Consider the following 15,950-nt stretch of genomic DNA (forward strand, 5'->3'; position numbering starts at 1 on the left):
TGAAGAAAACAAAACACAAAAATGTTTTCCTGCAATTCCTGACGTAGGGAAGGTGGGAGGAAGGCGCTGAAGCAGGCAGCAGTTGAGGCGGCACCAGGATCTGTCGAGAAGGCCTGAGAGCCCTGCGACACAGCAAATACCTCACTGCTTATGAAATGTAGGGAATGAAGGCAGACTGGGAGAGCGACTGAGGGAAGGAGTCCCTCACAGACTCCGCCCACCCCCAGCTACAGGAATGGAGAATGACCATGATGGAGGGACACATGCTTGTGAAGAAATGTGAATCCTTTCTAGAAACCTTTAGTTCTGCAGGCAGTAGGCGGCGGGCTCAGAGCTGAAGCTGTGTCTGGCAAGCCTGCGTGAGACAGCAGATATAAACATACGGGTGCAGAAGGGGTAGGAGAGGGGTAAGTAGGAGGGCTAAAGGTGGTGCAGGGAAACACCTGTCACCTGTCACGACAGCTTCACAAACAAGGGCTGCTGCGGCTCTGGCTGGGAAGGGAGGGCAGGGGGCCCCCAGGAGGGGAAGCTGGTGCAGGAGCAAAGGTAACTAGCTGAGACAACAGGTCAGACTCATTTCTACGAAGGAAACAGGAGCTGCTGCGCTTGGGTAAGTCTTTAACCCGGGGTCCACATGGTGAAGTCTCAAACTCACTGATAAGGGTCTTCTACACAGGATTCCTGGAGAAAATAAGGAACCACGGGAGAAGGAGCAAAGAGCACATGTGATAAGCTCCACGAGCGAGAGGGGCCAGAGTGGAAGAGGCCCGAGGACCGGAGCTTCTGGGGAACAGGATAGGTAGAGCTTTTACCACCTCAGTATCAATGCAAACAGTGGCAGTGACTTCTGATGGAACGGTCACTACCAACGAAGCGAAATGGAACCTGTCCAAAAGCATCAATACCGAGAAAAATAAATGAATAAGACGTGACAAAAGTGTGGTGCCTGGACTGAACCTCCTGCCACTGGACAACTAACACTGCAGAGAAGAGCGAGTGGATGGTACCCATGATGGATACGATGTGTCCACTGTATTCACACTGACTCAGTGGGTCTCAGCCTCTCATGCTGCAGCCCTTCAATACAGCTCCTCACGCCGTGGTGGCTCCCGGCCACAAAATTATTTTCGCTGCTACTTTATAACTGCAACATCACCATTGTTATAAATTTTAAGGTCAATGCTTTTTGGAGACAGACGTTAGGCAAGGGTGTCTCGACCCACAGGTTGAGAACCACTGCACTAACTGAAACCCTGTCTCCCAAAACAAGACAAACAAACAAACAAAGCTCCCACAAAACCTGAGGTATCACCTATGTAAAATAACAGCACATAACTAGCAGGGTCAGAGGTACCAGAAACGTTGGCAAATATTAACTTCAGGCTTTTTATCAGTTATATGACTGCATTTTACAGGTTCTTATTTACTGCTTGGCTGTCCAGGTGATTAAAATCACATTTTTTTTAAAACTCAAACATTTAGGTAAAATGAAACAGTGTAGAAAGAAGGCAACATGAGAGGCGAGCACTCAACAGTCCCAGGACGGCTGGAACCTTGTCAGGCTTGTGCACCACAGAACCCCAATGCCAGGCAGACCATTTTGTGCATCATCAGTGCCCAATAAATACTCACTGGGTGAATGTAAAGCAAGCCACCCACTAGCATCCCTTCTTGCCTGTCAACACTCAGCATGTATTTACTTAAGGCAACCAGGTGCAGACTGGCGAGCTACCGGAAGTCAAATAAAGCAACAAAACCGACTCCTAACTTGTTCAGCATTTGCACTAACAGCAGTCTCTAGAGCAGCGATTCTCAACCTGTGTGTCGAGACCCCTGTCACTTATCAGATATCCTGCATATCTGATATTTATATCACGATTCATAGCAGTGACAGAATTACAGATATGATGTAGCAATGAAGTAATTTTGTGGTTGGGGGGGGGTCGCCACAGCATGGAGAAACTATATTTAAGGGTTGCAAAATTAGGAAGGTTGAGAACCACTGACCTATGAGTTACTGCGGGAGTAACTCTTGGGTTTGAGGTATGTTATGTATCAGAAGCTATCTTAAATACTTCTCATATATTTTCTCCTTGAACCTTCCCTAAAACTCTCTGACATAGGCACCAATGTTACTTTCATTTTTCCAATGAGGAAACCCAGGCAGACACTTAAAGACTGCATGCTGACATCGGCTGAGGAGTCTTGCTTGTAGGCTTCTTGCTCCGTGAGAACCGCCCTCACAGGTCCCACATCCCCAGAAAGGCCCAGTCTCTCACCTGGGCAGCACAGATGCTGTACTGTGTAAACATGGCCTCGTACAAGGCCATCAGCCCACTCTGTCCAGCAGCTGCACAGGCTCGGGCCTCTAAGACTGGAATTGCCTGCAATACAGCAATCGGATACCGTGTGGTTGGGAAGGAGGGAAGGGAGACCTGAGGACTCTATGACAGGGCTGAGGAAGCAGCACCCACCATCTCCTTCAGATGGTTTTGTCCTGAGTGCAGGGCTTGCCGCACGCTCTGAGACAGAAGGATCTCGTGGCGCAGGCGCTGCTTGCCGAAGGCGACGGCTCCACTGGTCACCAACATCATCTCTCGGCCCTGATTCTGCAGCACCGACACCTAGAATGGAAAAAGGAAAATGCACAAGTCATGGTCCACTCTCTCTCTCTTCACAGGACCTAAGTAGGATAGACATGAGTGGACTCATACACTTCTCTAGAGGACAGGGCTCAGCTGGATCTGGAACTGCTTGAATTGTTTGGCAGAAATATTTTTTTTACATAGACTCAAATGTCTGTTTAACAGGTGGCAGGCAGAAATGAGATATTTAGAAAGTGATTCTAGCATGCAGCCAGCTTTGGAGTCGTAGGACTTGACATCGTCCATCTATAATGCAGAAGGCGGCCTGGAGAGATCTGTAATCTAAAGCAGTCAATTCTGTAGACCAGGCTAGGCTCTAAGATGGAGATCCACCTGCTTCTGCCTCCCTAATGCTGGGATTAAAGGCATGCGCCCCACCGCCCAGCCTAAAACAGTCAATCCTTATCTTAGAAAAATACGTATTGGGCTGGACAGACTGCTCAGCAGTTAAGGGTACATACTGCTCTTGCAGAGGACCTGAGGTCAGTTCCCAGCACCCATGATGGGTGTTTCACAACCACCTGCAACTCTGGCTCCAGAGTCACCCAATGCCCCTGCCCTCCATGGGCATCTACATACACATGGACATACCCGCGAACAGACACACACAGAGAAATGGAAAAATAAATAAATAAATAAATAAATAAATAAAACAAATCTTTTTTTTTAAAGGCCATTTAGATACTTTTTAAAAAGCGATGCCTGGGGCTGAGGAGATGGCTTAGCCATTAAGAGCACTGGCTGCTCTTTCAAAGGTCCTGAGTTCAATTCCCAGCAACCACATGGTGGTTCACAACCATCTGTAATGGGATCTGATGCCCTCTTCTGGTGTGCACTCATAAATAACACACACACACACACACACACACACACACACACACAAGTTTTAAAAAGTGATGCCGCTACACCTCCACCATGGTTTAACGTCAATCCCAGACCTTGCACACTATGTAGCTATCTCAGCAGCAACCATTAAAAGCCAGGGAATATGGATGTCTGCATTGTACAATCATTATTACCCGAAACATTTGAATGGCATTCCTCATGTCAAATAGCCAGTGCTCACATTTACACCCAGTTTGGTTTTTTTTGGCTCAGACTACAGTGCAAGCTAAGCCCATATATCATAAGCAGTTAAATATCTTTAAAATCTTTTAATCCATAGGCTTCCCTCCTCTCCCTTCATGGTTTCCCAGCCCTCATTTTTCTGACTGTATCCACATAAGATATGGAAGCTTTTGTTGGGGTGTGAGTGTCAAGAATTTTCTTCAGGCAGGTTATAAGCATGATGCCTGGTTCTCTTCCTGTTTATGAAGTTGGCAACAATTGTTGATTATCACTGAGATTCACTATTCCATTAGGGTTTGCAATATATTGATATTCTAACTCAGATCAAACCATGGTGGTCAAAGCCAGGGTAGAAAAGCTATATCCCCAATTCCATCAGTGGGTGTCTAAAAGTTTTATTATGGGCTGGAGAGATGGCTCAGAGGTTAAGAGCATTGACTGCTCTTCCAGAGGTCCTGAGTTCAATTCCCAGCAACCACACAGTGGCTCATAACCATCTGTAATGGGATCTGATTCTGTCTTCTGGTGTGTCTGAAGTCAGTGACAGTGTACTCACATAAAAAGTGTTATTATAAACTCATGCATTTAAACATATTTTACTTCCCTGGAGCAGTTGCTTACTCATATTCAAACTTTTCAATCTAGAGCCACTGGGCAGCCCTTGATGTGGCCTTCTGAATCCACCCAAAACGACCGGATGTCTCAGATGAGACTGTGAATAAGGCCCTGATCTAATTGCTAGAGCCGTTCTCTCAGGTCCACAGCAGCAGAAGGCAAGCAGGTGGCTAAAGAAGGTATTTCTGCCAGGTTCTCTCACCCATTTCATCCTCCTCTGATCAGAATCTTCCATCTCCTTTGCGGTTGAAGCCCAGATCTAGACTAAGGTCTGAAACCCCACCTGCTGTGATGACCCACTTGACTTCCCAGACTCCCCTGATAGTGCCATCACGGTTCCCAGGTTTGCCTCCTCCTTGGCCCATCCGCTCTCACACACATGATTAACAAGTCTGGCATCAACTTGGAGACTCTGTTTTAGTTTAGCAGAAGGTTCTGCCCTGGCAATTACCTGTTCAACAATAGATGCCAGGCGCCCCAGTGCCAGGCCACACTCATCTCCTCTGGTCACCACAGCACTGCCGAGTTTTACTACAATTCTCTTGGCGTGCTTCAGTTCACTTCGGTGGGCAAAAGGCTTGCCATGTGCACGACTGAGGGGTACCGTGATAAAGGGGATGTTGCTCCAAGAACGAACATGTCTAACAGCTGAAGGCTGGACACCATCTGTATGTTCAACAGTCAAGGGCAAAAAAACCAAGACAACAGAAAGACACAATATAACTTTACAATGAAAAGATTCATACACAATAGTAACCAGCTTGGCTACACAAAATAGCTAGGCTATTATTGCACTGTATCTCTAGCACTTAAATACAAGCCCTTTGTTGTTTTGCTTTTGAGTCATGCTCTCACTATGTAGCCTAAGCTAGACTCAAACTCACAATCCTCCTGCATCAGTCCCCCAATGCTAGGATTGAAGGCATGTACCATCATGCCCAGCACATACAAATCTTAGAAAGACCATCTTATACAATAGTACTAACTAGTCCTTTCCTTCTTTGTTATATAGCTACTCTTTCAAGTAACTATGTTTCAGGTTGTGGAAGACAGTCTGGTTTCTTTACAATGGGCTTGCAGTGTAGCACCTGGCTCAGAGATGTTCACTGAGGCACCATTCTGGACAGGGGAAGCTGTAGCAACCTTAGTAGATTCACAGGTATACTGTCTCTTCCTCCAGAGGACATCTCAGGGACTAAAACACTGTTGTCTTTTTCATTGGAGCTGCCTGCCTTCTCCAGGCTAATCAATATAGCTGCCCTACCTCAGTCTTTAGGGTATCATTTTAAATATCATTAGTATCTATGTCCAATATGAAAGTTGTAGACCTGATGTTTCGCTTATGTGGTCTGTTAGAGAGAAGGCTGGTAGAGCGACAGACTTACACTCTTGGGGGGGGGGTCAGAGCCCTGAGCTACACCCAAGTATCACGTGTCCCTTTGACAGCTGTCAGGACCTAGCCTGCTGGCTATTTGTCTCTCCTATCTACTGCAGGGCCATTCTTGCCTTGTGAGTATGGGTGTGACGGCCTGATAGGATCCCTCAGGGGCACAGATAGAAATTAATACGTCAGTCCATGTGGTGAAATGGCAGAAGCCAATCAGAACCCAGCAGCTGGGCTAGCATGAAGAAGGCTTGTGATCCACACTGTCTCTATCAGCAGAGGAGGATGGTTTGACTTAGAGCCAGGCAGTCAAGGGTCGGTCTGCTTGCAGGCAATTCGGTCACAGCAGATTAGGGCTGATAAGGTTCAAACAGAGGTCACAACTATCAGGGCGGTTTCAAGCAGATAAGAACTGAGTTTGATGGGGGCATTCAAGGTAAGTTTCAAGGAATTGAGGGTTTAGGAATTTCCTGTTGAACAAAACCATTTTATCTTCTCCACCCTGCATGATCCTACCATTCTTTTCTTGAGTTAGAGTCTCATGTAGCCCAGGCTAGCCTCATATTTACCAAGTTGCCAGAGCTGGCTGTGAATTCCTGATCTTTCTGCTTCTGCATTTTGAGTGCTGGGAATATAAGAGTATACTACCATACCCGGCTTCTAGGGGTGTTTTTTGTTTTGTTTTGTTTTTTTTAGGTTTTTTTTTTTTTTTTTTTTTTTTTTTGTTTGGTTTGGTTTTTCGAGACAGGGTTTCTCTGTATAGCCTTGGCTGTCCTGGAACTCACTCTGTAGACCAGGCTGGCCTCAAACTCAGAAATCCACCTGTCTCTGCCTCCCAAGTGCTGGGATTAAAGGCGTGTGCCACCACCGCCCGGCGGGGTGTTTTTAAAATATATTTTATAGTTTATTTTACACTTTAAGGTTTACATTGCGTACTGTTATGATTGGACCTTACGTCCCGTCAGTGGTCATATGGTCCACGCCCTGGTTACCAGCATACAGAGCTATGGAAGGTGGGTGCAATCTTTAGGAGTAGGGCCTAGTAGAAGAAGGTAATGCTACTGTTGGTGTGCCTTTGAAGGGCCTACTGTGACCCTTGTCCCTCTTCTGCTTTCTGGCTACCACAAGGTAAGCAGTCTTTTCTGTTCTGCACCTCTGAGTGACACACTGCCTTACCATGGATCAAAGGGAAACAAATCTTCACCCTGCCTACGAACCGCAGAGCCCTGCACCAAAGTGACCATGCACCAAAGCTTCTGAAACCACGAGCTCAGATAATCCTGGCTTCATTTCAAGTTCATTTTTCTCAAGTTCTCTGTCACTTTGACAAAAAGCAGACCAGCACATGGACAGGAAGGCCTTGGTTAATTAGGAAAACCCCAAAGCTTCTGGGGAGTTCTCCCTCCATTTCTGAGAAATCCTTACCTTCAGGGCACCAAAGAAAACCTGTTTCTCCAGAGGAAGGTCACAAGGCATCGAGAAATATGTATGCATGCTCATGTGGTGAGAGGTGTGTATGAGCAGGCTGTCCATGTAGGAAGTATGTGTGCACATGCCTCGGGTGAGGTGGGTGACAAGGCTGTCCAAATTCACAGTATGCCGTGGATTATACAACAAAGCATGCGCCGTCCTTCACTGCTTTTCCTCCGAGTTTGAGAAGTTTAGTGATCAATGAGGCTGCCACAGAGGCTTTAAGAAGGGACCTTCATATTGTGTCTCTCTCCCTGGCCTTTTGCTGGTTTTCTTTGAATACCTTGTGAGGTGGTTTGAATGGGAAAGTCCCCATAGGCTACTGTATTTGAATAGTTGGCCTTCAGGGGGGTTGGGGGAGGACCTGGAACCTTTGGGAAGTGCGGCTCTGCCGGAGGAAGTGTGTCACTGGAGGTGGACTTTGAAGGCTTAGAGCCTCACGCTACTTCCTGTCCATCCTCTCTGCTTCTTGTGTGTGGATAAAATGAAATAAGCCAGCTTCCTGCTGCTACCAGCAAGCCATGCTTTCGGCACTATCATGGACTTGAGACTTTGGGAAACAGATGGCAAAACAGGCCCTGTTTTCTTAACAGTTGCTTTGGTTCTGGTGTCTTACCACAGCAGCAGCAAAGGAATACATGCTGTCACTCAGCCTTTCGTATAGTTTGTCTGCTCTTTGGTTTTCCATGCCCAGTTAACCCAGTACTCTGGGACCCAAAAGTGAGAAAAGTCACAAGTGCCTCTTTTTGCCTCTTTTTATAAATGTGGATAAATAATATAAACAATGAAAATACTGAATAACCGGGCCAGGTGAAGCACATCAGCAACCTTAGTACTTGAGGTTACAGAAAGAGGATTGTGAATTCAAGGCCATCCTGGGCCACACAGCAAGTCTGAGACCAGCCTGGGCTACCCAGTCAGGTCCCTCCTGCCAGTAAATAATATTTAATACACAGTGGAACTTCTCATACTAGTCACACGCACCATGTAACCGCCCTGTATAGATTTACTCAGGCAGTTTGTCACAGCAACAAGAAATACACTACCAATCATCATTATGATTTTACAGACTTCTTATGGTTAAGACTGATGAATTATACTTTAGCCATTATCCCTGTTTGATACATAAGGAAGCTTAGGCCAGGTAAAAAAACAGTAATTTACCAACATTACCAGAATGCAAAAGATGACCACAGTACTTTGCAGCTTTTCCCATCAACAGGTGGATAGCATGCTTTAGGGGGGGAGACCACCTGGAACCCAGATGAACCAGTACCCCAGCAGGAAGCCCTGACCACAGCAATCCAAGCCAGCATCCATGACGAAAGAAATATAACCCAAGCCCAAATGCCAACCCAAGAACAACACCCCTGATGGACAGTTGTTTTTAGTTACTAAGTTATGTCATTTGTGAACAATAGTGTTAGTTTTCAAATTCAGGGAGCTGGCTTTGGACCTCAAGTTTCCCATATGCATATCCTTTTGTATATGAAGGGGGAACAGAGACTTTCTGACAATGATAAGATGATGATAAGATTTAGATTTGGTATAAATTGAGGAGCTGGCCAGCTCAAGATACCAGTCTTTCAGTAAATGGTGCCAAAACACTTAGCATCACTGGGCAATGGTGGCTCAGGCCTTTAATCCCAGCACTTAAGAGGCAGAGGCAGGTGGATCTCTGGGTGGAGACTGGCAGGGTCTAAAGAGAGAGCTCCAGGACAGCCAGGGCTACACAGATATACTCTATCTGGAAAAACAAAACAAAACAAAACAAACAAACAAAATCAATCAAACAAACAAAAGAATACTTTGTATCTATCCATATGCTAAAAAGAGGAACTCTGACCTAACTCTCACATCTGTGGGAAAAATGAACTTAAAAAGTCTTGGAAGTGTGAATGCTGGGATTATAAGCATTCGCACACAGCCTTACCCAGATTTTTGCATGGGTCCTGGGGATTTGAATTCAGATTCTCAGGTTTTCAGTACAACTCAAAAAAAGAATGAGAGATTTTGGACTTGGCTCTAAAGTAAAATTCATAAAAAGAAAAACCAGTAAGTTTGACCCCATCAAAATACAAATTTTTCCTCTGTGAGAGACCTTGTTAAAAGAATAAAGCAACACATCAATAAACAGTGAGGGAAGGTTGGCAAACCATCTACTCACCAAGGATGAGTACCGAGAAGACACAAAGAATTCTCCAAGCTCGACAGAAGAAAATAAAACATCCCAATTAAAAATGAGAGGTTAGGAGGATGGCTCAGGGGCTGGAGAGATGGCTCAGAGGTTAAGAACACCAACTGTTCTTCCAGAGGTCCTGAGTTCAATTCCCAGCAACCACATGGTGGCTCACAACCATCTGTAATGAAGTCCGATGCCCCTTCTGGTGTGTCCAAAGAGAGCAATGGTGTACTCATATAAATAAATAAATAAATAAATAAATAAATAAATAAATCTTTAAAAAAAAAAGGAGGATGGCTCAGTGAGTAAGAGCACTCACTTGTATTGAAAACCTGAGGATCTGAGTTCAAATCCCCAGCTCCCATGGAAGAATGTGGACAAGGCTATGTGTGAACGCTTATAATCTTAGCACTGCACACTTCTGAGACTTTGCTTGCTAGCTAGCCTGTCCTAAAGGGTTAGCTTCTGGTTCGGTGAGAGACCCTGTCTCAAGAGAAGGAGGTAGAAAGTGATAGAAGAGGGCATTTGGTGTCCTCCCCTGTCCTCTGCATTTGTGTGCATGCACACATGCAACACACATGCAACACACACACACACTCATGATACAGACAAACACTTCACTAAAGGGAATACTTAGCTGGCAAACAAGCACACAGAAAGCTGTTCACCATCATTAGTCACTGATGACAAACAAGATAAAGCTACCATGCAATATCAGTACATCATACCATTTATCAAAATGGTTCAAATAAAAGAGTCACAGTATATGGTGGTAAAAATGTAGAGAAGTGGATGAGTTGTGCCCTGTTGGGGGGGAGGGTAAAATACTTTAATTACACTACAAAAACAACTGGGCAAGTCCTATTAAACTATACAGGTAGGGCTGTAGAGATGGCTCAATGGTTAAGAGCACTGACTGCTCTTTCAATGGACCCAGGTTCAATATCCACATCAGTAAGCTCACAACGGCCTGTACCTCAAGTTTCTTCATGCACATAGTTCACAACTCATGCAGGCACACATTCATACAGATAAATAAAAGTTCAAAAATATTTAATAAAAATAAAACAACTAAACATGGTCATGGTAAAACTATCGTGTGGTCCAACAACCGCAAATCTGACACTCTTAGGCATTTATTTATCCCAGAAAAATGAAAACTAAGTTCATATAAAACTCCCATGTATGAATGTTCAAAGTGGCTTCATTTATGTCCTCAATGCATGCTCAAGAGGCCAAAGCCTAGATGTCCTTATTGAGACTGGTTATTTTGGCTATGGCACATCTGTACCACTTTACAATATTTCACTCTCCTCACTAACTACTACTCAGATTGGGGGCTGGGGAATCATACTGAATTAATGCAAAGAGGAAGGAAGGAAGGAAGGAAGGAAGGAAGGAAGGAAGGAAGGAAGGAAGGAAGGAAGGAACTCAGAAAATCTGTCACACACCAGATGAGTCTACTTATATAACATTTTTCAAAAAAAAAAAAAAAAATTAAACATAGAGGAGATTAGAGGTGGCCAAGGGTTAGGGATAAGGGAGAGGAGACGGTGATAACAAAGAAACAAACACAAAGGTCTGGTGGTATCTTCTCTGTATTAATGCTAACACCCTGCTGGAAACATTGTTTGAAATTGGAGTAAAGAATATAAGGGATCTACCAGTATTATAAATGTAGCAACTCAAAATTAAATACTTAAATTGCAGCCAAAGGAAAGAAAGAATTAAAGAAAGAAAGAAAGAAAGAAAGAAAGAAAGAAAGAAAGAAAGAAAGATCCAATTAACTTGTACATATTTTGGGAAGAATGATTATAAAAAACCCATATTATTGACAAAAACAAATATTTGCCCACCAGCAGGCAGCTTCCCCATCCCCCTTTAAAACCTGGCCTGCAGCACACTGCCCACCACACTTCTGAAATACGCATCAGCGGTACATACGCGATCTGGGCACAGCTATGGACTGAACCCAAGGCAGCAGACGTTGGCTGAAGGGCTGGAACCCAGAGCGGTGCATGTGTCTCAACATGTTGAGATGTAGCTACAAATCCAGATACCTGTGTGAAGAATTTCATTAATAGTGGGGAGGGAATAATGAAAAACTCTAGTTAACTTATTATAAACCCCTCCACTTCTTCTCTTAGAGCAAAACCTTGACCCTCTTGGTATAAACTTTGCTAAGTTAGAAACTACTTCCTCAGTGTTACAGGAATAGACAAACAAATGTATTTTTATTTTAAAGAACTGCTTTTTACTTTTTACACAAACAGTAATCAGATACAATGAGTATCTTGAATTATGAAATATTTTAAAGACACAATGTTTATGGGCTGGAGAGGTGGTTCAGAGGTTAAGAGCACTGGCTGATCTTCCAGAAGTCCTGAGTCCAATTCCCAGCAACCACATGGTGGCTCATAACCATCTATGACGAGATCCAGTGCCCTCTTCTGGCCTGTAGGTATACATGCAGACAGAATGATGTATACATAATAAATAAATCTAAAACAAAACAAAGTTTATATATTGGTATTAAATCTTTGTTATATTACCTGTTTTGCTAAGACTGGTGGATATAGTCCAAATCCTTTGTGTGTATGTGTTGGTGGTCAGAGGTACCTGCAAATGTGGAGGTCAGAGGTCAGAGGTCAGTTTCAGGTGTGTTGCTCTATCTCTGTCCACTGTATTTTTTGAGATCAAGTCTCTCAATGAACCTAGAGCTTGCAGTTTCTGTTGTACTGGTTGGCCAGTGAGCTTGTACTTGCTGGTTTGCTTCCCCCAGCTCTGGGGTTACAGAGGTAAACCACAACATCAGATTTTTACATGGGTGCTAGAGATCTGAACTTAGGTCTCCATGCTTGCACAACAAGTGCCTTCCTTACCCACTGAACTGGTCCCCAAATCTCTTTTTCAGTGTGTCTCAAAAAGAAAAAAATAGCATTTAGCTCCACAGCAAAGAGAAAGCAAGGAATGGAATATACTATTCTGCAATTATTCTGCACAAAATCACAGAAATGGAGAGAGGACAAAGGAACAGGATAGCTCTGTAATAGAACACACAGCAACAAGCAGATAACCAAACCTGGTGAGTGATGGCTTTACTGGCTTCAGTTTCTGCATAACACTGAAGTATGCTGCAGACCCATGGTCTATGTTCAACACTTACATAAATCCCCTCAATAATGGCCGCTAAACAATTATTTATACAGATTCTGCAAAAATGCCTATGAAGAGCCAGTAGTGACACAATTCAAGTTGTGCCCCCTTTGTCCCACCATCCTAGCAACTCTAGTCTTCAAAGTTGGACATAATCCTCGGGGTGAGCTGGTTGGTTGGTTGCTCTCCCCAGATGAGCTCTAAGCTCCCCTTGGGAGTATGGTACACAGGATGGGGTTCTACACAACTTTAGATTGGATAGATTTAAGTGTTGGCTCTGTCCTTGCCATAGGAACTCAATCTCCTCATCTGTAAATGAGAGATAATACCAGTTAATACAGCCTGAGATCACTGTGGGAGTTACACAAGGCAAAGCACAGAAAGCGCCTGGGCACACAGATAAGGCTAATGTCTGCCTCCCTCCTCTGTCTTTTAAAAGGCACTGACATGTCTTAACCTTTCCACTTACTTCCTTCACCAACACAAAAAGGTCAAAAGAGACACATTGATGGACATCTGTGCTGAGTGGCCAATGCCTGTAATCCCAGCATTTGGGGGAGGTAGAGGCAAAAGGATCAGAAGCCCAAGGTTGTTCTCAGCACACAGCCAGTTCTAGGCCAGCCTGAGCTACATAGGACCCTGTCTCGAAAAAGATTCTGATCTGGTCACAGGCATAGTTCTAGACTGTTTACCCCTCTCTTGTCTAAGTGCAGAAAGCTGTGAATGTTTGAGATCCATTGAGGTATGAGGACTTCCCTTTACCACTTGTCTCTGTCTCAGGGAGGCAAGATCTTATATTGCAAAGGACTGTTCAACCTGTCAGTTTATTGTGACAACATAAACCAGACAAGTGATGCAAAAACCCAAAGGGTATATATATGGAGACTCTGTGATCGAGAGAGAAGTTCTTATATTTTAACTCAAAGCAGCTTTCAAGTGATTATACACAAGTACTCTGAGCGCTCTTATCTCACTTAGAGAAGTGAACTTCAGTCTCAACAAACTACCCAGACAAACACACGCTGAGTTCATGGTTCACTACTTAACAAAAAGACAAAAGACCAAAGATAAACATTGCTGCTTCGGAGGGTGGGGGAATAATGCTAGGGTAAGGCATTCGAGGTGAAGAATCTGAGTGCACCCTTACTGTGCCAGGAGATAATTATCATACACAGGGGCTCCAGGAGTAACCCTGGCTGCAAGGAGGATCATCTATGCACAGGCTCCATATGTCAGGTGGGGAGCCACAGAGAACTGCAGACTCAGGCCCTGGGGGTGCGCCTATGGCTGCTTACACACCAGGTGTAAGCACAGGAGCACTGGAAGGCGCACACTTCAGCACAGGAGCACTGGAAGGCGGTTGCGGACCTGGGTGGGAAGAGGTTGCAGGGTCCTCCAGCCTCCACCTGGCCGCAAACCCAAAGATCCCAGGGCCTCCTATGCCTTGCACCGGGAGCTGTGCATGAGCATCTCGGGGCACCTAGGCGCCCCGCGCCGCCGCCGACTCCCGTGTTCACGCCCCTCCGGACCTGCGGCCCGCATCTCCCCGGATCCGCGCGTGTACCCTTGCCCAGTGCTGCCCGGTCACCTACCTGCTGACCGCCTACCCCAGCCCCGGACCACTCTCCACGGCGGCCGTCCTCTCCTCCGCCTTTTCTTCCGTCTACGTCCCGGCTCTCCGGAGTTGCGTCAGCTGCGTTAGACTGAACCCCTGTAGCGCCGCTGACGTTGGGAGACGAGTCTGACCCGCGCTACGCCACGGCAACGGCGCAGGCGCTTCTGAGAATCGCGCCCACGCTCCACGTGGCGGGCCCCCTCCCATCCCCAGGCTCCCCGCCCGCAGAGTATAGGGGCGGGGCTCCGAGCACCCAGAAAGGAGCCGCCCCAGAAAGCTTCCCAGAAAGGTAAAGAAGACAGGTTCCCAGTTGCTGGTGGATTTCATACAGCGTGTTTGACAGTTGATCGTCTATATGTCAGACTCACCTTACAAATAGATCGAATCATCTAAGACCGTCCCCCTCAAAAAACAAAAAACTGGCTATTGAAAAAAAATTGGCACTATGATAAAACAAATTGAACCCAGTTAACTGAAAGTAACAGGCCAAGTGTTTTCAGCAACGGCGGTTGTAAGAATACCGCATTTAAAACGATGTGTTTAATCTCTGATTGTTAATAATTACTGATTATTTCAAAGCTGAATGCAGAACGAGCACAGACCATCTCCTCCCGGGCTGGCAACGTACTCCTCCCATAGCACCATTTGCACGTAGGCCATTGTCTAGAGAAGGTCAGCTTTGGCTGGGAGTTGGTGCTTTGTGCTTTTGTAGTCCTGGCAACGCTGCTGAACCTATTCATTCATTTTTCTCACTAAAGGGAACTTACCGCTACTTCTCAGTCCAAGATGAAAAGAGGCCTAAAAGGAGGTCTCAGATCAGGAGAGATCCACGCTCATATATACCCTTTGGGTTTGCAGAAGAGAAAATCTGGCTGGGAGCCCACCATGCAGAGGGAGTTCTGTGCTATGCTAAAGATTTTTGAATCTTATGGGCCACCAAGTCAGTAAATCCAAACTTTTAAAGCCCTGGAATGATGTGATCAGGTTTTTTGTGTCAGAAATCAGGACAGAGGTGTAGAAACTGTTAGGTCGGTTAGCCTATTGCAAAGCTCCACGTAAGAAATGATAAGCGGTCAAAAGGCTCCAACAGGGGGCGTGGGAGCAAAAAGGAAGGAGCGCTCACCGCACTTTTAGCTAGGGTGAGTACCAGGAAGAGGAGTTCTTTGAAATGAGAGGGTGCTGCAGCATGAGATCCAGGAAGAGGATGAGAGGAGCTGTGCTTTTTGGCAAGAGTGTTGGGGCCAGGAAGAGTTACATTTTGAGCAAGTTGAGGGTAGGGAGGCGGGGAATTAAAGAGAAACAATAAATCAGGAACTGATTAGATCTGGTACCTGAGCTTCTCAAAAAAAAAGGGGGGGGGGGAATGTAACTAGACTAAGGGACTGGAGCTAAGTTAGAAGGCGATTCTGGTTCTTCAGTTCACTCACTTATGGTCTTATTGTAATTGCTTGTCTGCCTTCCCTCTTGGGAAGCAAGCCTCTGGAGAGCAGGGAAGTATATTCCTAGACTATGAGATAGTTTGTAAGTATTGGGGGAGTATATGATTTCTTTAGTTTTAAAAAATTTTAGATTCCTCAAAAAGTGAATTGGAATTTTATTGGTGCTAAAAAGATAAAAGAAACTGGGCTTATAACAGCATCCGTGTTAGGCTGGTCTTTCTTAAAGGCCATGTCTTCAACTCCAGCATTCCACAGGCAGAGGGCAGAGGATTAGACCTTAGCCAGCCTGGGCTTCATACATAGCGAGTTCCAGACCAGCCTGGGCTCTGCAACGACATGCTATCTAAGTGTCTCAAAGAATCGAGCAGGAAACTCC

At 45.3% G+C, this 15,950-nt stretch overlaps 1 protein-coding gene across 2 annotated transcripts in view; it reads right to left on the reverse strand.

The window, feature by feature from the left end:
- Positions 1-14,275, reverse strand: part of Aldh18a1 (aldehyde dehydrogenase 18 family member A1) — a 35,786-nt gene extending 21,511 nt beyond the window's left edge. Inside the window, exons 1-6 of one of the 2 annotated variants that reach the window (XM_034505505.2) lie at positions 14,113-14,275; positions 11,917-11,983; positions 11,309-11,424; positions 4,780-4,994; positions 2,475-2,624; positions 2,280-2,384 (exon numbers count right to left, since the gene is read on the reverse strand). In XM_034505505.2, coding sequence (XP_034361396.1) covers positions 2,280-2,384; positions 2,475-2,624; positions 4,780-4,994; positions 11,309-11,396 — 558 coding nt within the window. In that variant the 5' untranslated portion in view covers positions 11,397-11,424; positions 11,917-11,983; positions 14,113-14,275. The remainder of the gene's footprint in view (positions 1-2,279; positions 2,385-2,474; positions 2,625-4,779; positions 4,995-11,308; positions 11,425-11,916; positions 11,984-14,112) is intronic. The other variant, XM_034505514.2, reaches the window with a different exon arrangement.
- Positions 14,276-15,950: the final 1,675 nt, after the last annotated feature.

Source organism: Arvicanthis niloticus, chromosome 1 (genome assembly GCF_011762505.2).
Source record: "Arvicanthis niloticus isolate mArvNil1 chromosome 1, mArvNil1.pat.X, whole genome shotgun sequence".
Classification (NCBI taxonomy): domain Eukaryota; kingdom Metazoa; phylum Chordata; class Mammalia; order Rodentia; family Muridae; genus Arvicanthis; species Arvicanthis niloticus.